This window comes from Panthera uncia, unplaced genomic scaffold (assembly GCF_023721935.1).
Source record: "Panthera uncia isolate 11264 unplaced genomic scaffold, Puncia_PCG_1.0 HiC_scaffold_196, whole genome shotgun sequence".
In the NCBI taxonomy this organism is placed as follows: domain Eukaryota; kingdom Metazoa; phylum Chordata; class Mammalia; order Carnivora; family Felidae; genus Panthera; species Panthera uncia.
This window is the reverse complement of record NW_026058646.1, coordinates 29,205-55,727: the sequence shown is the minus strand read 5'-3', so window position 1 is coordinate 55,727 and position 26,523 is coordinate 29,205. Positions and strand designations below refer to the sequence as shown.

At 41.8% G+C, this 26,523-nt stretch overlaps 1 protein-coding gene across 1 annotated transcript in view; it reads left to right on the top strand.

Moving 5' to 3' along the window:
• LOC125917529 (mucin-13-like) overlaps positions 1 to 26,523 on the top strand; it is a 49,523-nt gene that overhangs the window by 2,641 nt on the left and 20,359 nt on the right. Inside the window, exons 2-3 of the mRNA XM_049623708.1 lie at positions 19,436 to 19,632; positions 24,425 to 24,952. Of these exons, the coding sequence (XP_049479665.1) occupies positions 19,436 to 19,632; positions 24,425 to 24,952 (725 nt within the window). The remainder of the gene's footprint in view (positions 1 to 19,435; positions 19,633 to 24,424; positions 24,953 to 26,523) is intronic.

Genomic DNA, 26,523 nt, shown 5'->3' with positions numbered 1-26,523 from the left:
TTGTTGTTTCTTATCTTTTTGATACTAGCCATTCTGACTGGTGTGAGGTGATATCTTATCGCATTTTCAATTTGCATTTCCTTGATGAATAGTGATATTGAGCATTTTTCATGTGTCTGTCAGCCACGTATATGTCTTCTGTGAAAAAATGTGGCAGGTCCTCTGTCCAATTTTTAATCAGGTTGCCTATTTTGTTTTTGCTGTTGAGTTGCATGACTTCTTTATATATTTTGGATATTACCCCCATCAGATATACCATTTGCAAATACCTTCTCTTATTCAGTAGGTTACCCCTTCATTTTGATGACGGTTTCCTTCACTGCGCACAAGTTTTTTACTTTTATGTACTCTCATTTGTTTATTTTTGTTTTTGCTGCCCTTGCTTGAGTAAACAAAGCCAATATATATATAGATAGATATAGGTATAGGTATAGGTATAGATATAGATATAGATATAGATATAGATATTACCAAGGCTGATGTCTAAGAGTTTACTGCCAATGTTTTCTTTTAGGAGTTCTATGTTTCAGGTCTTACATTGAGGTCTTTAATCCATTTTGAGTTTATTTTTGTGTATGGTGTAAGAAACTGGTCCCATTTTCTTTCTTTCACATGTAGCTGTCCAGTTTTCCCAACACAATTTGTTGAAGAGACGGTCTTTTCCCCGTTGTATATTCTTGCCTCCTTTGTCCTAGACTAAACGGCTATATAAGCATGGATTTATTTCTGGGTTCTCTGTTCTGCTCCACTGATCTGTGTGTCTTTTTGTGCCAGTACCATACTGCTTTTGATTACTACATCTTTGTAGGATAGTTTGAAATCTGGGATTGAGATACCTCTAGCTGAGTTCTTTCCCAAGGTTGCTTTGGCTATTCGGGGTCTTTTGTGGTTCCATACAAATTTTAGAATTATTTGTTCTATTTGTGTTTGAAAATACTATTGGTAATTTGATAGGGATTGCAGTGAATCTGTAGATTGCGTTGGGTAGTAAGGACATTTAACAATATTAATCTCTCCAGTCTATCTTTCCATTTATTTGTGTCCTCTTTAATTTCTTTCATCACCATCTTCTAGTTTTCAGAGTGTAGGTCTTTTACTTCCTTGGTTAAGTTTATTCCTAGGTATTTTATTCTTTTTAATGTAGTTATAAATGGAATTGTTTTCTTAATTTCTTTTCTCTTTTGTAATTCGTGTATAGAAACAACAGATTTCTGTATATTAATTTTGTATCCTGCAACTCACTAATTCATTATTAGTTATCATATTCCTGAGAAATTCCTAAACCACAAAACAAGTTGAGAATCACCTTATAACAAGAGAGACATTGTCATGAACATTGCTAAGAGAGTAGATCTTAAAAAGTTCTCATCCCAAGAAAAAAAATTTTTCATAACTAGGGATAGATGTGAACTAAATTTATTGTAGTATTCATTTCACAGTATAAACCCACATCAAATGATTATGTTGTACGCCTAAAACAAGTACAATGTTATATGTCAATCATACTTCAGGTGAAAAAGAAGACAAGGTCTCCTCCTGAAAGAGAAGGCAAGGGGGTGGAGGGGCTGAAAGGAGGGGAGGAGAGAACATATGGAGAAGCCATTTAGGAATGTGGGGGGAAGCTGACTCAGGACATGGAGTTGGTATTGGACACAGGTTGATGACAGTGAACTTGCAGTGGTAGCAATCTCCACATAAAATAATTTTCCTGTAGGAGAATTCAGCAGTGGGTTTTGGAGCAAGAAGGGGGCCAATGTTGCCCCGGAATTAAGGGTTTTTTTGGCAGGTAGCATCAGAATGGGAAGTTACCACTAGAGGACTTCTCTTTGAGTTATAACCTGTGGGTCTGAACTCAGAAGCAGGAAAGCCTGGGTGACAATGAAGGGCCGACCACGGTTAATAGCTTTAATCCATAAGATATATAAAAAGCTCATACACTGTAATTGGAACACTACGAATAGCCCTTCTCTTAAAACAATAGACAAAAATCATGAACAGGAATTACAAATAACAAATGTGTGGTGTGTTCACCTTCCTAGTGGTCGAATCAATGAAAATTTAAATACTAAGGTATCACTTTTCACCTACCGTGGTAGGAAAGAAGGCCCACTTTTTAAAAATGAAAGTGCTTCATGCTAATGAATGAGAGGAAAACCTCAAGGGTGTAAGTTAATATAAATTTTTAAGAAGATAATTTGGCAACCGTTTCTAAAAGCTTTAAACTTTTTATCTCTTGAATTAGTAATTTTACTCCCTGGAATTTGTACTAAGGAAATAGTACAAAAGAAAAAAAACATTGAGAGGGACATCTTTCTTACTCCTTTGCCAGCCAACACTACACTTGTACCCAAAGAACTAAGTCAGGTTAACCTTCAGGAAAAATGAAACTCTGAGGCTGTTAGTGTCCCCCGAGGCTTTCTGTTCCCTGATAGGCATCACAATAAAATAAGTTTTCTCAGCCTATTTCTCTACAGAGGCAGGTCAGTCAAAAGGCTCCCTAACTTGATTGCGATTACTTCTACATTCCTATTCTTCCTCAGTTTCTATTATTAGCTCTTTGGTTACCACCCACTAGACTGTGAACTCCTCAAGGGCAAGGACGTCAGTCTTATTTATCTCTTTGTCTTCTATCCAGTACACACATGATAGATGCTTGATAGAGATGGGCAGCAGTGGCTGTCACTTCAGCTGCTCTCACTCCTTTATTCCCCATCCTCTACCCTCTTTAGTTTGTGCATTTGGCCGAAGATCAAGTTGGTCTCTTTGTTCAGTTAATTTGTTCTGAAGTGTCCTTGTTGTGCATGTGCCATGATTATTAATAGACTCTTGCATCACATACCTTAAAGCAAGGTTCAGGGTCCTTGCCTCTCTGGGTTTATCAGCAAAGTAACTTTCTATAATGCTTACTATAAAGGGATGTGGCAACATGTGGGTAATAAAACAAGGCAAGGCAGCTGACTCATGAAAAGTTAAAACTGATGAAGAGCTCAGGAAATGATGGTATTGATCCACCCTCCTCCCCTCCAATTTTTCAGATAAGGAAACTGAAGATCAGAGAAGGGCAGATTTCCAAAGTTTGCATAACTGGTCCATGGGACGGTTGAGATAAGTGTCCAGGGTCTAGACATCCAATATATTATGATTTCTAGGGCACATGTCATGAAAACATGTGAGCTCCATGAGCATATGGGAGAGGGAGGGCAAGGCCAGCAAGCCCACCTATGCTGAGTGACATGGCAGAACTCCATAATGGAGGCAGAAGTTTTCAGTGATTCTGTGAGATGGCCTGGTTGGAGAACAGGGGCAGGATGAAACAGAAACAGTGGGGCATGGGGAGTAGAGCGTGGCCTTTGAAAGCTGGAACATGGTGCCAGGTCTGGCACACATCCCCTTGTTACTTAACTTCTCTAAGACCTAGGTTTTTAGTCTGTAAAAACTTGTCCATCGAACTGACTTCTCAGGGTTGAGGTAAAGGAGACAATGGATGTGTTGTATTATTCAACTCAGAGTCCCTGCAGAGAGCTCTGGAAGATAGTGGTTTGTGACATTCTCATGGAGGGCAAGGCTTGTGGTCCTTCAGAGAGGTTAAAAACACCAATGCCTCTGTCGATCTTCCAAAAGCTTTTGGACAGGGATGAGCTCCTTCCCTGATGAGGCAGGCCCTAACCCTATTGGGCTGATTGCACTCTGGAGTGGGGTCAGCAAACTACATCCTGTGTGCCAAATTCAGCCAGCTGCCTGTTTTTGCAGGATCGACAAGCTACGATTGATTTTTATATTTTGTTAATCACTTTAAAAAAATCATATTTTATAAAATGTGAAAATTAGGTGGAATCTAAATTTCAGTGTCCGCAAGTGAAATCTTCTTGGAACACAGTCACACACATGGGCCTGCATATTGTCTCTAGCTGCTTTCACGCTACAATGGCAGAGTCCAGTAGTCAAGACAGAGATTATGTGTGATACTCTATTTCACACTGCTCCCCAGAGCTCCCCACACATCGCAGTAATGTAGTCGTAACTCAACAGTGTTTCAAATGCCACGTGTATGGCCTTAACAGGACATTTTTTTTTCTTAAAATTACCAAGGCGTACTCATCACATCAAAATAAGAAGAGAAAAATGGACCTTAAATATCATGCTTTTAAATCACAGCATGGATTATTTTGTTACCAAACTAGATGGCAAACATTATTTATTATGCAGTGAATCTATACATGGGCTAAAACAATAGATTATGTCATATTACCATACTAAAAACATATCAGAATATTCCCAACTCACAGGAAAGTAACCATCAGAAAGCCAGAAAATTTTAGGTGGAATATTTCATTGCAGCAGAATTTCTTCATCCAATTAAGTAATGAAAGTGAGGCCCACAATCAAAGCAAGTTTCCAAGTGGCTCACTTGTTGCCTAAGCAAGGAAAGTCATTTAGGGATGAGTTAATTAAATTGTGTTTGATTGCATCAGCCAAAGAAATGTGTCCAGAGGAAAGAAACTTGTTTCAGATTGTTTTGGCAAGAACAAACGGTCTTTCAGAGAGTTGAGAACACTGAGAAGAGTACCAATAGTCAATTAACAAATAGCTCTGAGTGGATTTCCCTGCTCTTGACGAGTTGATAAATGTTACCAGTACTATTCAGTGGTGGTTTATTCAAGGAGTCAGTGACAAGTTGGAAGTGACTGAGGAATTAGCCTCCATGGTACGTCTCTGCGGAACAACTACAGGAAAGAATATTTTCAAAATGTAATTACACACTTTAAATGGGTGAATTGTATGATGTGTGAATTAAGTCTCAATAAAGCTGTGTGTTTTTTTAAGAATATTTTCAAAGAAATTGAGAAACCACCGTTTCACTATAAACTGAAGTAGAAGCTGCTAAGATGTGTTACAAGTGAGGGTAGCAGAAACACATGGAGCAAACAAAGCTATGATTGGATTCATTCAGAAAGCTTATGGTAATAAGGGATGCCTGGCTGGCTCAGTCAGTAGAACACGTGACTCTCAATTTTGGGGTTGTGAGTTGAGCCCCACGTTGGGGGTAGAGGTTAGTTAAAAAAGAAAATAGGGGCGCCTGAGTGGCTCAGTGAGTTAAGTGTCTGACTTCAGCTCAGGTCATGATCTCACAGTTTGAGCCCCACATCGGGCTCTGTGCTGACAGCTCGGAGCCTGGAGCCTGCTTCGGATTCTGTGTCTCCCTCTCTCTCTGTCCTCCCCCCACCCCCCACTCTGTGTCTCTCTCTCTCTCTCTCTCTCAAAAATAAAAAAAAAAAGATTTAAAAAGCTTTTAAAAAAATAAATAAAGCTTACGATAATTCATCACATTATTCATGAGTATTCTGTGGAAAATATTGAAATATGTGTTACAAAACCAGTAGCGTCAGTAGTGAACTTCATTTCACTGTCAGTTGACTTAATCATTATTGGTTCTGGGGCGCCTCGGTGGCTCAGTCAGTTGAGTGGCCGACTTCGGCTCAGGTCATGATCTCGCAGTCCGTGAGTTCGAGCCCCGCGTCGGGCTGTGTGCTGACAGCTCAGAGCCTGGAGCCTGTTTCAGATTCTGTGTCTCCCTCTTTCTCACCCTCCCCCGTTCATGCTCTGTCTCTCTCTGTCTGAAAAATAAATAAACGTTAAAAAAATTTTTTAAAAAATTTTGTTTAAAAAAAATCATCATTGGTTCTGTGAATTTACTTTCTTAAAGCTTTTTTTTTTTTTTTTTAATTTTTAAGTAATGTCTACACCCAACGTAGGGCTCGAATTCACAGCCCTGAGATCAAGAGTAGCATATGCTCTACCGACTGAGCCAGCTCGGCACCGCGGTTCTGTACATTTTATCAGATATAGAAGTTGGCTAGTATCCTGACTTATCCTACCGTAAAGCAATTTGATGGCTTAGCAGTTGTAAAGTTTTATTGCAAGTTTTTGAGCACAGGGCTGAGATTAAAATCCTTCTGAATGAGATGAACCACTCAACCACTGTTAATCAAAGGAGAATGGCTTTTGAAGTTCTCTTCTGCTGAAAACCTAATAATGGTTCCTGATGAATTCAACTTACAATTACAAGGCAAAACAGCACTAACACGCAAATTTTATATGGTGGTAAAGTCCTTTTAACAACTAACGTGTAATTCCCAAGGAATGTCAAGCTGCTTTCTATACTTTCCACATGTGGTCAAAAATTAAAATGAGAAGCAAGATCTTCCTTCCCATACAGATCTGCGGCTGACATAGTTTTTGAACTTAAACTACAGTTCCAGCAGTGTTTTTCATACTTCAGCGCAAGTGTGAAGAAAATTTCCATATCCCAAAATCTGTTTTACTATGTAATCAAGGAGAGCATTTACTTAAGTTTCAGTTGGAAGTGATTAATTTGCAATATAATGACATGCTAAAAGGCAACCACCAAAAGAAGAATTTAATAACCATAACTGCCTGGGGCGCCTGGGTAGCTCTGTTGGTTAAGCAGCCAACTTCAGCTCAGGTCATGATCAAGCCTCATGTCAGGCTCTGTGCTGACAGCTTGGAGCCTGCTTCAGATTCTGTGTCTCCCTCTCTCTCTCTGCCCCTGCCCCGCTTGCACTCTCTCAAAATAAATAAATAAGCATTAAAAAAAAAAAAGAATTCTATAACTGCCTTTCAAGCAACAAATATACATAATTAAAATTACATGTTCATGGACTGATACCAGCATTTGGCAGAACTATCTATGTGGACAGACATTTTAAAAATGAAATACATAAAATTTCATTGTAAATCAGCATGAACAGTTGAACATTTGTGATGATTTTTGATGATCGGGAACCTAGTTTTGAACCTCAATTAAGCAAAATATTATCCCCACTAAAGAGTCCCATTCTTGGAATGGCTTGAAGATGGCAGCATAGGAGGACGCTGGGCTCATGGTGTCCTGCGGATCACTTAGATTCCACCCACACCTGCATAAATAACCCAGAAAACTTCCAGAAGACTAGCAGAACGGATTCTCTGGAGCCAAGTGTAGACGAGAGGCCCACAGAAGAGGGTAGGAAGGGCGGAGAGGCGGTGTGCACTACGCGGACTGGAGGGAGGGAGCCGGGGTGGAGGGGCAGCCTCTGGCAAAGCAAAGCCCCCAAGTCTGGCTTGCAAAAGTGGAGGGGCCAGATGGACTGTGTTCGGACAGGAAGCGGGACTTAACATCTGGAATATTATAAGCTAACAGCTCTGCTCGGAGAGCGGGAGGGCTGGAGAACAACAGGAGGGAGAGTTGTTGAGCCCCGGATGACAGAGCGCAGCTTGGCGGAGAATAAAGGTGCTCGCCAGCACCATCTCCCTTGCCCATCCCCCAGCCAAAATCCCAAAGAGAACCAGTTCCTGTCAGGGAACTTGCTTGCACCACGCAAACACCCAATGCTGTGCTTCTGCGGATCTGTCCCTCTGGTGGTGGGTCTGACTCCCTCCCGGTGCCACAGGGCCCCTCCCGAAGCGGATCACCAAAGGAAAAGCAAGTTGAGCCTCCCCCTCCCACCCCCATGCACCTTCTGATCCACCCCAGCTAATACACCAGATCCCCAGCACCACAAGCCTGGCAGTGTGCAAGTAGCCCAGACGGGCCATGCCACCCCACAGTGAATCCAGCCCCTAGGAGAGGGGAAGAGAAGGCACACACCAGTCTGACTGTGGCCCCAGCGGTGGGCTGGGGGCAGACATCAGGTCTGACTGCGGCCCCGCCCACCAACGCAAGTTATTCAAAACAGCACAGGGGAAGTGCCCTGCAAGTCGGCACCACTCCAGGGACTATCAAAAATGATGAAATGGAAGAATTCCCCTCAAAAGAATCTTCAGGAAATAACGACAGCTAATGAACTGATCAAAAAGGATTTAAACAATATAACAGAAAGTGAATTTAGAATAATAGTCATAAAATTAAGCACTGGGCTTGAAAACAGTATAGAGGACAGCAGAGAATCTATTGCTACAGAGATCAAGGGACTCAGGAACAGCCAGGAGGAGCTAAAAAATGCTATGAATGAGCTGCAAAATAAAATGGGGACGACCACAGCTCGTATTGAAGAGGCAGAGGAGAGAATAGGTGAACTAGAAGATAAAATTATGGAAAAAGAAGAAGCTGAGAAAAAGATAAAAAAAATCCAGGAGTATGAGGGGAAAATTAGAGAACTAAGTGATGCACTAAAGAGAAATAATCTATGCATAACTGGTATTCCAGAGGAGGAAGAGAGAGGGAAGGGTGCTGAAGGTGTACTTGAAGAAATAATAGCTGAGAACTTCCCTGATCTGGGGAAGGAAAAAAGCATTGAAATCCAAGCACAGAGAACTCCCTTCAGACATAACTTGAATCGATCTTCTGCACGACATATCATAGTGAAACTGGCAAAATACAAGGATAAAGAGAAAATTCTGAAAGCAGCTAGGGATAAACGTGCTCTAACATATAAAGGGAGACCGATAAGACTAGTGACAGATCTCTCTACTGAAACTTGGCAGGCCAGAAAGGAATGGCAGGAAATCTTCAATGTGATCAACAGAAAAAATAAGCAGCCGAGAATCCTCTATCCAGCAAATCTGTCATTTAGAATAGAAGGAGAGATAAAGGTCTTCCCAAACAAACAAAAACTGAAGGAATTCATCACCACTAAACCAGCCCTACAAGAGATCCTAAGGGGGATCCTGTGAGACAAAGTACCAGAGACATCACTACAAGTATGAAACCTACAGACATTACAATGACTCTAAACCCATATCTTTCTATAACACTGAATGTAAATGTAAATGGACTAAATGTGCCAACCAAAAGACGTAGGGTATCAGAATGGATAAAAAAAACAAGACCCATCTATTTGCTGTCTACAAGAGACTCATTTTAGACCTGAGGACACCTTCAGATTGAAAGTGAGGGGATGGAGAACTATTTATCATGCTACTGGAAGTCAAAAGAAAGCTGGGGTAGCCATACTTATATCAGACAAACTAGACTTTAAATTAAAGGCTGTAACAAGAGATGAAGAAGGGCATTATATAATAATTACAGGGTCTATCCATCAAGAAGAACTAACAATTATAAATGTCTATGTGCCGAATATGGGAGCCCCCAAATATATAAAACAATTACTCACAAACTCAAGCAACCTTATTGACAAGAATGTGGTAATTGCAGGGGACTTTAATACCCCACTTACAACAATGGATAGATCATCTAGACACAGGTCAATAAAGAAACAAGGGCCCTGAATGATACATTGGATCAGATGGACTTGACAGATATATTTAGAACTCTGCATCCCAAAGCAACAGAATATACTTTCTTCTCGAGAGCACATGGAACATTCTCCAACATAGATCACATGCTGGGTCACAAAACAGCCCTTCATAAGTATACAAGAATTGAGATCATACCATGCATACTTTCAGACCACAATGCTATGAAGCTTGAAATCAACCACAGGAAAAAGTCTGGAAAACCTCCAAAAGCATGGAAGTTAAAGAACACCCTAGTAAAGATGAATGGGTCAACCAGGCAATTAGAGAAGAAATTAAAAAATATATGGAAACAAATGAAAATGAAAATACAACAATCCAAACGCTTTCGGATGCAGCGAAGGCAGTCCTGAGAGGAAAATACACTGCAATCCAGGCCTACCTCAAGAAACAAGAAAAATCCCAAATACAAAATCTAACAGCACACCTAAAGGAAATAGAAGCAGAGCAGCAAAGACACCCAAAACACAGCAGAAGAAGGGAAATAATAAAGATCAGAGCAGAAATAAACAATATAGAATCTAAAAAAACTGCAGAGCAGATCAATGAAACCAAGAGTTGGTTTTTTGAAAAAATAAACAAAATTGATAAACCTCTAGCCAGGCTTCTCAAAAAGAAAAGGGAGATGACCCAAATAGATAAAATCATGAATGAAAATGGAAGTATTACAACCAATCCCTCAGAAATACAAGCAGTTATCAGGGAATACTATGAAAAATTATATGCCAACAAACTGGAAAACCTGGAAGAAATGGACAAATTCCTAAACACCCACACACTTCCAAAACTCAATCAGGAGGAAATAGAAAGCTTGAACAGACCTATAACCAGCAAAGAAATTGAATCAGTTATCAAAAATCTCCCAACAAATAAGAGTCCAGGACCAGATGGCTTCCCTGGGGAATTCTACCAGACGTTTAAAGCAGAGATAATACCTATCCTTCTCAAGCTATTCCAAAAAATAGAAAGAGAAGGAAAACTTCCAGACTCATTCTATGAAGCCAGTATTACTTTGATTCCTAAACCAGACAGAGACCCAGTAAAAAAAGAGAACTACAGGCCAATATCCCTGATGAATATGGATGCAAAAATTCTCAATAAGATACTAGCAAATCGAATTCAACAGCTTATAAAAAGAATTATTCACCATGGCCAAGTGGGATTCATTTCTGGGATTCAGGGCTGGTTCAACATTCGCAAATCAATCAACGTGATACATCACATTAATAAAAGAAAAGATAACAACCATATGATCCTGTCAATCAATGCAGAAAAAGCATTTGACAAAATTCAGCATCCTTTCTTAATAAAAACCCTGGAGAAAGTCGGGATAGAAGGAACATACTTAAACATCATAAAAGCCATTTATGAAAAGCCCACAGCTAATATCATCCTCGATGGGGAAAAACTGAGAACTTTCCCCCTGAGATCAGGAACACGATAGGGATGTCCACTCTCACGGCTGTTGTTTAACATAGTGTTGGAAGTGCTAACATCAGCAATCAGACAACAAAAGGAAATCAAAGGCATCAAAATTGGCAAAGATGAAGTCAAACTTTCACTTTTTTGCAGATGACATGATATTATACATGGAAAATCCTATAGACTCCACCAAAAGTCTGCTAGAACTGATACATGAATTCAGCAAAGTCGCAGGATACAAAATGTAGAGAAATCAGTTGCATTCTTATACACTAATAATGAAGCAACAGAAAGACAAATAAAGAAACTGATCCCATTCACAATTGCACCCAGAAGCATAAAATACCTAGGAATAAATCTAACCAAAGATGTAAAAGATCTGTATGCTGAAAGCTATAGAAAGCTTATGAAGGAAATTGAAAAAGATATAAAGAAATGGAAAAACATTCCATGCTCATGGGTTGGAAGAATAAATATTGTTAAAATGTCAATACTACCCAAAGCTATCTACACATTCAATGCAATCCCAATCAAAATTGCACCAGCATTCTTCTCAAAGCTAGAACAAGCAATCCTAAAATTCATATGGAACCACAAAAGGCCCCAAATAGCCAAAGTAATTTTGAAGAAGAAGACCAAAGCAGGAGGCATCACAATCCCAGACTTTAGCCTCTACTACAAAGCTGTAATCAGCAAGACAGCATGGTATTGGCACAAAAACAGACACATAGACCAATGGAATAGAATAGAAACCCTGGAACTAGATCCACAAAAGTATGGCCAATGGAAAAAAGACAGTCTCTTTAACAAATGGTGCTGGGAGAACTGGACAGCAACATGCAGAAGGATGAAACTAGACCACTTTCTCACACCATTCACAAAAATAAACTCAAAATGGATAAAGGACCTGAATGTGAGACAGGAAACCATCAAAACCCTAAAGAAAGCAGGAAAAGACCTCTCTGACCTCAGCCGTAGCAGTTTCTTACTTGACACATCCCCAAAAGCAAGGGAATTAAAAGCAAAAATGAACTATTGGGACCTCATGAAGATAAAAAGCTTCTGCACTGCAAAGGAAACAATCAACAAAACTAAAAGGCAACCAACAGAATGGGAAAAGATATTTGCAAATGACATATCGGATAAAGGGCTAGTATCCAAAATCTATAATGAGCTCACCAAACTCCACACCCGAAAAACAAATAATCCAGTGAAGAAATGGGCAGAAAACATGAATACACACTTCTCTAAAGAAGACATCCGGATGGCCAACAGGCACATGAAAAGATGCTCAATGTCCCTCCTCCTCAGGGAAATACAAATCAAAACCACACTCAGATATCACCTCACGCCAGTCAGAGTGGCCAAAATGAACAAATCAGGAGACTATAGATGCTGGAGAGGATGTGGAGAAATGGGAACCCTCTTGCACTGTTGGTGGGAATGCAAACTGGTGCAGCCACTCTGGAAAACAGTGTGGAGGTTCCTCAAAAAATTAAAAATAGACCTACCCTATGACCCAGCAGTAGCACTGCTAGGAATTTACCCAAGGGATACAGGAGTACTGAGGCATAGGAGCACCTGTACCCCAATGTTTATAGCAGCACTCTCAACAATAGCCAAATTGTGGAAAGAGCCTAAATGTCCATCAACTGATGAATGGATAAAGAAATTGTGGTTTATATACACAATGGAGTACTACGTGGCAATGAGAAAGAATGAAATATGGCCCTTTGTAGCAATGTGGACAGAACTGGAGAGTGTGATGCTAAGTGAAATAAGCCATACAGAGAAAGACAGATACCATATGTTTTCACTCTTATGTGGATCCTGAGAAACTTAACAGAAACCCGTGGGGGAGGGGAGGGAAAAAAAAAAGGTTAGAGTGGGAGAGAGCCAAAGCATAAAAGACTCTTAAAAACTGAGAACAAACTGAGGGTTGATGGGGGGTGGGAGGGAGAGGAGGGTAGGTGATGGGTATTGAAGAGGGCATCTTTTGGGATGAGCACTGGGTGTTGTATGGAAACCAATTTGACAATAAATTTCATATATTAAAAAACAAACAAACTGGAAATTGATTGCTAAAAAAAAAAGAATTCCATTCTTCTATTAGTAAACCAGTATTACCAAAAATTGTGCTCAATTATTATTATATTTTACATTTTATCAATAAAATTTATTTTGGAAATTTGTTTTCTTTCCTCTACAAATGTCTACATAATATCCTCAATCTTACCTCTTGGCCCACAAAGCCTATATTACTTACTATCTAGCTCTTTATAGAAAGTATTTGCTAAGCTGGATCTAAGTCACAGTCCTACCTATGCTATGATATTAAATCTACTTCATGGTTTCGAGTTAATAAGTGTAAAGTGTGTAGAATGGTGGCATGTGGTAGGTGCTTTCTTAATGCAAGTTATTAACATTAATAGCTATATTTCTATAGCTCGTCTGAACTCTATAGAATTGTGGTCATTACAAAAAAGGTTATCTGTCAGCGAGTAAAAATGTCCTTTAAGACATTCCTCTCTAAAAGTGTCCTAACGTGGTTTCTACCTAATCCATCCCAGCTCAACTTTTTTTAAATGTTTGTCTGTTTTACATTTATTTATTTTTGACAGACAGAGTGAGACAGAGCGTGAGCAGGGGAGGGGCAGAGAGAAAAGGAGACACAGAATCCAGGCTCTGAGCAAGTGTTCAGCACAGAGCCCGACATGGGACTTGAATCCACAAACTGTGAGATCATGATCTAAGCTCAGTTGGATGATCCACCGACTGAGCTACCCAGGTGTCCTGGTTTATTTATTATCTTTGAGAGAGAGCACACACACAAGAGGGGGAGGGGCAGAGAGGGAGGGAAACAGTATCTGAAGCAGGCTCCAGGCTCCAACCTGTCAGCGCAGAGCCCAACACGGGATTCGACCCACCAACCGTGAATCATGACCTGAGCCCAATGTTTAACTAACTGAGCCACTCCCTCCCACTCACCTCCCTATCCCTGCTCACTTCCCCTTCCTCTACCCCTCCTCCTCCTCCTCTTTCATTTTTTTAGTAGCAGCTTTATTGAGTTATAAATCACATACTCTACAATTCACTCATTTCATTCAATGCATCGCTACAACCAATTTTAGAACATTTCCATCAACCTAGAAGGAAACCTGCACTTTCTCAGCTGTCATCTCCCAATCCTCTCACCTCCCCCACAACCCTAGGCCGCAACTAATCCACTTTGAGTCTCCATAGATTTACCTGTTCCGGACATTTAACATAAGTGGAAGCATCTGAAATGTGGTCTTTTGTGACTGGCTTGCTTTTCTTGGCAAAATATTTTCAAGCTTCATCCACATTGTAGCAAGTATCAGTACTTCTTTTTTTTATGGCAGAATAATAGTCCATTGTATGGATTACCAATTTTGTTCATTAGCTGATAGACATTGGGTTCTTTCTATCTTTTGGCTATTATGAACAAGGGACACTCATGTATATGTTTTTATGTAGACATATTTTCATTTCTCTTAGGAAGACACCTAGAAGTAAAATCACTGGGTCACATGATAACTCTATGTCTAATTTTGAGGAATCGCCAAACTGTTTTCCAAAGTGGCTGCACCAAGTTTGCATTTCCACCAGCAGTATGAGGGCTCTGATTTCACATCTTCACCAACACTTGCAATTAATCTGCTTATTATTATTATTATTATTATTATAGCATTCCTAGTGACTGTAAAGTAACATCCAGTTCATTTTTAATTCTCTGACATGGGGTGTTGGAAAACTACCTTCCTCACCACTCTAGATTGGGTCCATGACACCACCCTGGGAGCCCAGCTCTAAGAGCACATCGGGGTATTTCCACTAAAATCTAAATTTTTCTCATAGGAGAAAAGGATCCCAGAGATTATGCCCTACTGGTAGCTTTCCAGTTCACAAAACTACACATTTACTTAACCCTCTAAGAAGCATTATTGGGAAATGTGGAAATGTTTTTCAAAGAACTACAAATACTTACAGGCAGATTATTACTAGGGAGCTTGACTCAGCAAGACAAGATTGCTTCCAGAAAGAAGTTCTGCAGAGATTACTGCTCACCTCCCCCCCTCCATCCCTATGATTTACAGAGACTTAAATCTCTCCTCTCTCTTCTGGGGAGAGGAAGCAGGGGCACCGGGAAAGAAGTCTCCATACAGGAAGGAGTGCTCCTGGAGAGGCAGGCCCCACACTGGGACAGAAGATCAGAGGGGACACTGGTTTCCGGTCCTGCCCTGAGAGGCAGCAGCTCCCCCCGGGGTGGAGCAGAAATGGGGATATTTGTACCTGTCAACCTTAAAAATAAAATAGCCAGTTATTTTACCAGCAAAAACGTTTATGGGAGAATAACAGAAGAATTGGAAACTATGGTGGATGACAGACAAGTCCAGAGACAAAGGGAAGGGAAGGTCAGCTTCTATTAGCTTTTAGGAGGAAATCAGGGAGGGTTGTTTTGAATACAAGTTCGCTGGTGCAGAACAAGAGTTGGAGCTTGTTTCAGTGGCGGTTTCTCACTGGCTGCAAGCGGTAGTTAGTGGTCATAGGCCCGGAAGGATCTTCCTTCTTTTTCTTAAAAGCAGGCAGTGACATTCTGATGTGAAAAATGTCCTCTCCTGTCAAGATAAGAATGGTCTTCCTTCTTCCTGCTGGTTATACAGGCTGCAGGGAGCGGTACCTGCATGAGAGATCCCCTTCAGAGCTCCCCAATTTGGTTTTAAATGAGGTTTCTTTTATTTTCACACCCGTGAACAATGTCAGCCAGTCAAAGGCTATCGCACGCCTACTGCGTGCTGGCTTCTGTGGGGTGTCCTGCTTCCTGGGTGCACTTTGCTGAGTGTTCCAAGGTGAGCTCGTCCCCTTATACATCCTCCCACCACATCCTGAATGTGTCCCTCATAGCGCTTTGTACAGAGTTATCTCAGAAATGCTCATTTCAATTCATCGCTATAACCTCAGAGCCTGGGACGGTCCTCTGGTGCTTGTAAGATGCTCTAACGTACTTGGTGAATAAAGGAAATAATCTAAAGTCAATAATGGGTGGCGGACCCCAAGTCCAATGCCTCCCTATGTAGATTATTTGATAGTTTAGTCACACTTAGTAAAAATACAGTTCTGTTGAAAATTTCCTTTGTTATGATGACTGCTTAATATTCTTCTCAAGAAGTCACCAAATTTGTCTTGACCTAGCTTAGCTTTTGGACATTTATATAGTTTTATGTTTTTTTCTTTGAAAAATAATAGTAATGCATCCTTGTACAAGCATCTTTGAGTACATGTCTAGTTATGTCCTTTGGGCAAATTCCTAGAATGAAATCGCTGGTCAAGGGATATGTCTATTTGCTTTCTTTTTTTATTGAGGTGTAATTAACATACAATGTTGTATTACTTTTACGTGTATAATATGGTGAACAAACACTTCCATGCAACACCTGATACTCATCACAAGCTCTCTCCTTAATCCCCACCACGTATTTTTTTTTAATGTTTATTTATCTTTGAGAGAGAGAGAGTGAGCGAGGGAGGGGCAGAGAGAGAGACAGAAGATCTGAAGCAGGCTCTGTGCTGACAGCAGAGAGCCTGCTGTAGGGCTCGAACTCACCAACCTAGAGATCATGACCTGAGCTGAAGTCAAGGTGCTTAACTGACTGAGCCACCCAGATGCCCCTCAACACCTATTTCACCCATCCTCCCATCCACCTCCTCTCTGGTAACCATCAGTTTGTTCTCTGTAGTTAAGAGTCTGTTTTGGTATTTGTCTCTTTTTTAATTTGTTTGTTTCTCAAATTCCACATATTAATGAAATCATATTGCATTTGTCTTTCTCTGGCTTATTTCACTTAGCATTATACCCTCTAGATACATCCATGTTGTTGCAAATGGCAAGATCTCATCCTTTTTTTATGGCTGAGTAATATTCCATTGCATATCTATACCATATCTTCTTTATCCATCTATCAATGGGCCCTTGGGTTTATGTTGCTTCCATAATTTGGCTATTGTAAAGAATGCTGCAATAAACATAGGGGTGCAAATATCTTTTCAAATTAGTGTTTTTATTTTCTTTAGGTAAATACCCAGCAGTGGAATTACTGAATCATACGGTAATTCTATTTTTAATTTTTGATTTCCTCTTTGATTTCTCGGTTGACCTATTCATTGTTTAGTAGCATTTTACTTACCTCCACGTATTTGTGTTCTTTCCACATTTTTTCTTGTGATTGACTTCTAGTTTCATGCCACTGTGGTCAGAAAGATGCATGATCTGGTATCAATCTTTTTTAATTTATTGAGAGTTGTTTTGTGGCCTGCGAGTTTGGCTGCTGGGACCGCAGGTGCACCAGAGCGTGTGGCTGTCTTCCCCTCTCTGGGGCAGGAGCGCCTTGGAGAGACTCCCGCTGCTGAGTGGGACAAGCTGGATGGGGTGGTTCTGCAGGAGAACGTGGGTGGGGCGCATGGTGCTAGGTGTTGGAGAGCCTGGTGGAGAGTGTTCCCGCTGGTTCTGCAAGTGTCCTGATATCTCGGCTGGGTGGTGGAGAGGGGGGAGGTGTGTGCCAGCCCTTCTGTTCTTGGGCAAGTCTTCTAAAAATCCCTGCCCCTCCAGCGCACATTCTGAGGTTAGTAAATAAATCTTCACATATACCCCAGGTGCTTTTCAAACAGCTGCTTCTATGCTATTTCTCAGTGGGGTTGTTATGCGGGCTCTTTAAGGGCGGGGTGTCAGTTTCCTCCTGCCTTCCAGCTTTCCCAGAGTTAAGTCCGGATGGTTTTTAAAGTACCCAGAGTTAAGCCCTGATTATTGTAAAAACTCGAAAAGTTAAGCCTCACTGGTTTTCGAAGCCAGATGTTATGAGAACCTGTCTTCCCAATGCAGGTCACCCATGCCTAGGGTGGCGTCTGATCCTCTCTCAGTGCTAACTTCTCTGGCTTGTGGTATCTTTCCTGTTTGTGGTTAGTCCTGCTGGGGGGTGTTGGTTCTCAGCCATGTCTCTGCCCCTCCTACCCGTTTTGATGCGGCCTCCTCTCTACACTTATTTGTGGAAAGTCTGTTCTGCCAGTCAGGTTGTTTTCAGAGTTCCTTGCACTAATCTGCCTGTTGTCTCAGTGTGTCTATTGGAATAGATGATAGGATCTAGTAGGATCCTTTTACTCTGCCATCTTCCCAGAAGTTGTCCATCTTTTTAAATGTTTATTTATTTTTGAGAGAGAGAGAGAGAAAGACAGAGTGCAAGTGGGGAGGGGCAGAGAGAGAGGGAGACACAGAATCCAAAGGAGGCTCCAGGCTCTGAGCTGTCAGCACAGAGCCCCAAGTGGGGCTCGAACTCACGGACCGTGAGATCATGACCTGAGCAAAGTCGGACACTTAACTGACTCAGCCACCCAGGTGCCCCAGAAGTTGTCCATTTTTAAAGGTCTGTAATACATGTTGCAATTTCTGTAATGGCATGTTGGTGGCATACCATTGCCAACAGCAGATCTTATCATTCTTTCAATCTTTCAATCTTCAAGATCTATCAATCTTTCAATCTTTCAAAATAGGCCCACAGCCATAGTATCTAATTGGTTCCTGGTGCTGAGCAACCTCTCAGGTAATTGCTTGTGAACATGTGCTGACGTTTTATTTCAAATTTGTCATAAAGAAAACAGTTCCTTAGAAAGCCAAATCAAAAATTCCTTCTTAGAAGAGATATTTCATAGGTAACTTGAACAACAATTCAAAAGAATGTCTGGTTAAAGATTATGGAGTTGAGTTGAGTTCAAGCCTTGAATGTCAAATGAAATGTTATGGCCCTCCCCCTCCCCAGACTGACAGCCAGCTGGGGGGTATAGGAGCCAAATTCCCAAGAATAGGCACTTATCTGATTAAATTCCATTCGAAAATAACTCAGAGTTCAGCTTCAAATGAGGCTTAGTTTAGTTTTCTCTTTTCCTAGTGCAAAGTGACACTTTTCATGGTGTTGATATTTGGTATTTCTTTTATTTATATTTTAACTAACTTACTTTGTTTGCTTCCCCACCCCCACACTCTGAAGGGTCTTTTCTTCAACTCACCCAAGGATGTGTCCCAGCATGGTGTCCTCTGAATGTCAGGCAGTTTTGTCCCACCCTCAGGATTCTTGACAAACCACATGCCGTCTTTACTCTTTCCTCTAGAATATCGTTTGGAAATTGACTTAAGACCTAAATGAATTTACTTTTAAAATAAACTTTACATCATCACCTTAAATAAAAAACTAGTTTCCTTTCTCATAAATAGAAAGTCATCATACAATGAACACAACAAAAATTAAGTGTTAGTGGGTTCTAGGTGCATATCTCTGCCAAAGGCTCTGTGCCTGGGGCTGCTCTGTCTTCCTTGTAAAGGAAATATGCAAGTATCAGAACACAGATACATTGGCAGTCAGCGTGATTTTCTCCCTGTGTAATCAGAGTGTCTGAAATGTGTTTGAAAAGGCAATTACTTTCCTCCTCCGAGTAAATCAATGTTTTCTAACAGTGACCACAGACCACTTAAAATCAACTTTGTGCCACGGGCACAGTGATTGTCACACCTGAGCACACAGCAAAATTACCTGGAGTCTTGTTAAAACACAGATGGCTGATGCAGTAAGCCTGGGCTGGGGATTGAAATGTGCATTTCTAAAAAGTTCCCGAGTTGTGGGCATGCTGCTGGTGCGGGGAACACTTTGACGGCCACTGCCCTCATTTCTCGTTGCGTTGTCTCCCATTTTAGGAGCAACTGGACTGGGGACGCTGGCAGGTGCAAACCAGAAACCACTGCGATCCCTAAACAGGTGCTAATGTACTCCCCTCTGTTGTTGGCGGTTTTCCTCTCCAAGAGCAAGGAGCCCAGGCCTAGTGCTAGCACCCTAACAGCAGCATTAAAATCTCTTGAACCACTCACCCCTCCAGGAGGAAATCTGAATTACAGTTGGTGGAGGCGATAGGGACCTTCCTCCCCTACATGGAATCTCCCGTCATCCCATTCGGGGAGCTGGGTGTGTGAAAGGTGAAGCTGCTTCCTGGGGAAAGCCCCTCCATATCACTTCCCCAAGAGCTTAATTCCAGAAGATAGATAATGGAATCGTGATGTCAGAGAAGTGTGGCCTGATGCCACAGGGAGTGTACATTTTAGTCTAAGTGCAACAACAGGAAGGTTCTTGGTGGTCTCATCTAAAGGAGCCCCTCTCCCCACCTGACTACAGGCCCCCAGTTCATTTTGCATGACCATCCTCACAATGTGAACTTCCGTGGTCTCTTTGTTGGTTTGGTTGTCTGTTGCTCCTCTTCCATGAGAGCCTCCCTGCTTTGTTCACTCCTCTGTCCCCAGCATCCAGAGCAGCTGGCACAAAGCAGGTGCTTCCTAAATATTTATGGAATAAAGGAAAGGATGGCCGAATGCCATTCAGTCTGTTCTAGATTCAGGGAGTAAGGAATGCAAAGTAAATGAGATATAGTCATGGGTCTTCAGGCTCACAGATATTTGGATAACTTATTTTCCAAAAGTTGGTTGCCATTATCAAATTATTCATAAAAAGAGAAAATAAAATTCATAAAGAAATGTGAGGGAAATACCCTTCACTCATTTTACAGTTATGCTACTAGCAAAACAAAATAACATTTTACATCTTTAAAAATGTTTGCAGTCAATTCAGGTGAGGGTGCAGATACTTTAATAAGCTTACAAAGGCTATATTCCCTTCAAAAGGAAATGCGGCAACAGATATCAGGAGCCATAGAAAATGGTTTTTTGACTGAGACATGACATAAAAAATTACCCACTTCCTGAGAAATTCACTTCTGGGACTTTATCCTAAGGAAAGATTTCCAAATGAATGGAAAATTATACGTACAAACTATTAATACACGCACGACATGAATGAATCTCAAAATAATTATCCTGAGTAAAAGAAGCCGGACCAAAAAATAAAAGCCCCCCAGACCCAGTACATCTGTTTGACTCCATTTCTATAAAATTCTAGGAAATGCAAATTAATCTATAGTGACAGAAAACAGAGGAGTGGTTACCTCAGACTGGGGGTGTGGGGAAGGATGGGCACAAAACTTTTGGGGATTGTGAGAATATTTGGTATCTTGATCACGATCATCGTTTCATGGGTATAAGCCCATATCAAAACGTGAAATATGTGCATTCATATTACATAAATTATACCTCAATAAAGTTGTAAAAGAAAAGAAAAAGAAAGGGCTGATAGACACAGTAATCTGGATGAATTGTGAAATCATTGTACTAAGGGGGAAAACCAGACATAGAATAAATAATACATGCTGTATGACTCCATTTATATACAATTCTAGAAAAAGCAAACTAATCTCTAGTGACAAAAGCAGGTCAGTGGTTGCCTGGGGTGGGGGGTGGAGGGAGGAACACACTGCCAAGGGGCAAGCGGAAACTTTGGGGCGCGATAGAAATGTTCCATGTCGTGATTATAACGGTGGTTTCACACGTATACACATCTATCAAAACTCACCAAAATTTACCCTTTAAATGGATTCGCTTATTGATGTAAATTAGACCTAACTCAATAAAGTGAATTTAAAAAGAAAACAGAAGAGACGAAAAAGAGGCCTTAGTTTAACTTCTGGTGCCAGGAATGCTTCAAGCCGAGAATAACAGCACAGGCGTTTTGCCTGGGAAAAATATTTAAATGGGCCTCTCAGCTATATAAGAGCAAACCCGAAATTCTATTCCTGAATGGAGACCTTGGGGACAACAAGGAATTAACCTGCTGTGTAATAACAAAAAATTTTGTCTTCACTAAGGTCAGAGGTAAAACTGCCTAATATTCACAAGGAGCGACTGTTTTCACCCCTCTGTCCGGGGCTAGACCCAGGGGGAATTGGGGTTCTGAGCTGTAGGGAGGGAGGCCTGAGTTAACAAGACCCTACTCTAAGTGATGGGCTGGTTCCTGAAATGTAGTGAGAAGTCAGGGGCTCAGGGGTTCGGGGACAAGAGGTAAGTAGAGGAGCTGGGAGAGGGAGGCCAGGACAGCGAACGAACAGCCAGGAGTGAAGAGCTACGGTCATCCATTTTAAGTTTTTCCCCTTTCTGTACTGTATTTCCCCTCCCTGAGCTGTCACCCACAAGCCTTCAGTAAAGTTAGGCTAAATGCTACAGTTCAATATTAACTGTGTTTGCAGGTATTTATGGGGCGCAGCGTCCAGGTAAAGTGATCTGTGGAGAGCCATGGAAGCCTGGAGATAGGATTACAAAGTTGCTAGAAGTGACCATCAGGGAGGCCCCTGAAAAGCTAAACAGCAAACGGTTTGGGGAAAACATGGAAGAGCCCCTCAGGGATTCTTGGAACTACCCTCTCCACGCTCATATGGCAGGAAGTGGAGCACAGACACTACATGCGGTGTTTGAAGGAATGGTGACCTCCTAAAGCGTGGTAGCCCAGGGACATTTGGGATGTTTAACGACTAACCCCCTGCCCCCCCCCCCCCCACACACACCTCACAACCTCCCAAGGAGGTTTGGGCTGTTTTGAGCTATTTTGAACTATAATACTTTGGACAGAATATTTTGGACAGAAAAATACTAAGTCCAGGTTACCTCTTTTATCTCAAAAGCTCGGAAGAGACCTATGGTATATGACCAAACCCCAAGGAGTAATTGCCTCTGGCTGATTGACGTCAGTTAATGACTGGACTTTGTACCCAAAAGAGGGTTAAAACTGAAGACAGTTGGAGGGAAGTCATTTCCTCCTTGGATTGCCCGGCAAGAACATCTAAAATGAAAGCCTTTCCTCACCTCGCTCTTCTCATCCTCCTTTTCGGAGCCTCAGGTAAGGAACATTTTGCAATTTTTATTCTTTTAATCATGTTTGCTGTCTCTGAGATAGAACCAGCGGGCTTAAGCTACTAGCTCCAAGGTCCAACAAAGCAGACTATTTCATGGCTGAAGTTTCCTCTCCCATTCTGCTCAAAGACGTAGGGCATTTCAGTGCGATGAAGGAAGACATAGCACAAGTAAAGGGGGCTCTGGGCTAAGGTGTGGGGTTCAGCAAGCCAGAGATTTGTCCTCCAGAGTTCCTCAGGCCAGACAAGAACAACTCAGTAGGTTCCGAGGGCCTGATGCCCTACAGTAGCCTTTTCTTTGGCCCCCAAATGTCATTTGGACCGTAATGCAATGCAGGGATCTGGTTTAATCCCTGATTCCAGCATCAGGAGTCTTTTGTCTCCTTCTACATGGGAATTACGGTTTATCTGTGGGCAAATCCCTAAACCCATCTGGGTATTGGCCGGCTCTTCTATCAAAGATGGATGCGCGTATCAATCTCACAGTTACTCTCTGACTCAGGGTGAGCCCTTGTTAAATGAGAAGAGTAGCAGGAATAGGAGGAGCAGCAGTGAAGATGGCCAGCTGGTGGGGCACCCAGGCTGGCTCAGTCAGTGGAGCTCACAACTCTGTCTCAGGATTGAGCCCCGCGTTGGGTGTAGAGATTACCTAAAAATACACTCTTAAAAAAAAAAAAAAAAAAAAGGTGGTCAGTTGGTGAACTATTTTCTTGCTCCTGGCAGAGCAATGGTTTATCTCTTCAACACTTAATGACTATTTAAGCCAGGCCCTGTTGAAGGTGGAGAGCCAGATTCTGCCATCCAGGGGCTCACAGCCTTGTGGGGGAATCAGTGGTCTTTCTATACCGGAGGGGTTAGGAATTGCTTCCTCACTTACACTTTTTTTTCTTTTTTCTTTTTCTCACGAAACCTTCTAATATTTGATTTTAAACTGGTTGTCAGTGTCAGCGTTCTTTGAGACAGGGGTTCTAGAAGAGTGATCACTGGGTCACTAAGAGTTTACTACTGTTCCATGTGTCCAGGGGTTTCTAAGAGTTGGAAAAAAGGCAACTCTGATGATCACCGTAGCCCTTAGGGCAAAAATCATCTCTACTCATCCTGCTCTTTAAAAAATTAATGTGTCTAAAATTATTAATGGGTAAACATCCCTAGGAAACAATTTTTGGAGAAAGTTTAATACACACGTAATGAGGTGTTTTTATTTCATCACTCTTTAAATAAACCCCCTCCCCTGCCCTCCCTAAAATGGGGACTATTGCCTTAAACTATAAAAAGACAAAAAAAGACAAAGACTGCCACTTTCAGGTAGTAACAGCGCCACCTGCTGGCATTGTCAATTGTCCTCACAGAAGACTACTAGAGAATATTAAACCCGGATTTAATAGTCCAGCAACTACAGGCCTAAATGATGTTACTTCTTGGTCCTTGTCTTCATACATATTAACTTTTTGTAATATATTTCAGTAACATTTTTCCAGTTTCTTTCTCTTTAATTTTATCTATTGTGAGGGTTTTGTGTGTGTGTGACCGAAGTAGTCATGTATTTTCTTTACTTTTTTTTAAAAGAGAGAGAGAGAGAGAGAGAGAGAGAGCGTGCATGAGTGGGGAGAGGGGCAAAGAGAAATAGAGAGAATCTTAAGCAGGGCTCACGCTCTGTACGGAGCCCAATGCAGGGTTCGATCTCACAACCCTGGGATTGCGACCTGTACCAAAATCAAAAGTTGGACTCTCAACCAACTGAGCCACCCAGGTGTCCCCATGTATATCGTTTTTAATGTAGTCAACTATATTTATTTTTCAAGAAAGAATGATTGGGTACTAATTGGTATTAAAGAATAAGTAACTGCCGTTATATATCGAATGTTCTTTCTTCTGAAACTTGGTATCTTTGTTCCTCCAGCCATTGGGCAAAATACAACTCCTTCAAGTAGCGCTACCGTAAATGACGTAATTACTGCTGCCACAACACCTGCCGCAACAACTGCCACAACACCTACCACAACAACTGCCACAACACCTACCACAACAACTGCCACAACACCTACCACAACAACTGCCACAACACCTACCACAACAACTGCCACAACTGCCACAACAACTGTCACAACTGCCACAAAAACTCCACCTACTTCCTCTGTGGCCTCTGTTTCTATATCGAGTTCAGTTACAGACGCCACTGTCACGTCTACAACAAGTAAATCAAGCACAGGTGAAAACACAACAACTGCACCTACCCCTGGCTGCGTTTCTTCTGGGAGCAACGAGCCAACCACAGTGGTTACTTCTCCAGAAACACAAACGACAGAGACGGACACTGGATCATCCCTCATCACAGTCCCCCAAAGTAATTCCTCAGAGGCTGTTCCTTCAGTGACTTCTGGCAATGTCACTTCGCCTGAGATCAGACCCCCAAGCCCTGGTCCCCCAGGTAAGAGCGATTTCCTTAAAGACTGCTCCTTTGCAGAGTCCTAGCATTGTGGAGGATGGTAGGTAAGTGTGTTCTGTGGGGGGAGGAAAGTGGGTATAGAGAGACCCAAGGTTTCCTTGAACATGAACCCCTGGAATTACAAACTCTGAGTCAAGGGGCACCTGGGTGGCTCAGTCGGTTAAGCATCCAACTTTGGCCATGTTCTCACGGTTTGTGAGTTCGAGCCCCACGTCAGGCTCTCTGCTGTCAGCACAGAGCCTGCTTCTGATTCTCTGCCCCCTCTCTCTCTGCCCCTCCCCCACTCTCTATCTCAAAAATGAATAAATATTTAAAAATTAAAAAAAAACAAACCCTGAGTCACAAAGACTAGTAGTCATGGCAGAGACCCTAAAAGATAACCCACGGTTTCATTCTGTTCTCCTTTGCCCTCCACCTATCCTACTTCAAGTTAGTTATGGAATATTTTTATAGACTTGGGCATCATGAAAGCTACTTTTCTAGCTTCCATCTCCCTAGGAGATTTTAAGAAATAGTTTCAGCTTCTCTGAGAAGGCAAGGTCCAAATAAACACCGTCTCTCCAGCCCCACTGGTCTGTCTCCCTGATCTACGCAAGGAAGGAGTCAGTGCTATCCTGACTCAATGTTGGGGGAAAGTATGACATTGCAATGGTGGCTGTTCACAGTTTGGAGTTTGAGTTAATTCACGGAATGTGAGTCTGAGGAATAAAAAGCCACACAACGGCAGTGCTCAAATGGTCCTAGACATGGGGCCATTGTCCAAAGGACAGATGTTTCAGGAATACTGTCCTGAAGAGTTGGCAGTTGACCTCAAGTCAAAATTATTGAAACAGAAACCACTTGCCTCATTTCCCAAAGTTTGGTCTTATTAGAATAAGGGTCAGCGAACTTTATCAGCAAAAGCCAGCTAGCAAATATTTTCGGTTTTGTGGGCCACAATAGGGTTTCTGTTGCAGCTACTCCAGCCTGCCATTTTAACACGAAAGCGGTCACAGTCCAGACACAAATGAATGAGTCTGGCTGCACACCAGTAAAACTTTATTTACAAAAACTGAAGACGGGCCAGATCTGTCTCATGAGTCATAGTTTACCAACCCCTGGTCTAAAAGAATCCTCAAACCTAGGCTTGAAGGGTCTAGATAGATCTAAGAACTGGCTGGTTAAGCAAAGGGAGACAGAGCCTGTATCTGAGACCTGGGTCCCTGTCCGCCTTCATGTTTGGAGGGACCACTCTGAAGACTAGGCCACCTGGGTCACAGCTGCACAATCAGCTCTACTGAAGTCAGGAAAGAGAACTTTTCTAAGCCATTTCTGCTTCCCCGGACATTCCCTCAGAGTGAAACCCCTCCACTAGCTACCTGGGGAGGGGGCAAGTCACTTCCCTCCTGGCTTCAACTTACCCATCTGTAATAAGGTGTGACTGAACCAAATAGCCATCAAAATCCCTTCCGGCTGCAACATCCTGTGACTTTATTCCTGTCGCATAGAACAGGCTGACAAGTCTGTCCTTTATTGCCGGAGAGAAAGCATTCCAGGACTTGTCTGCCTGGTGT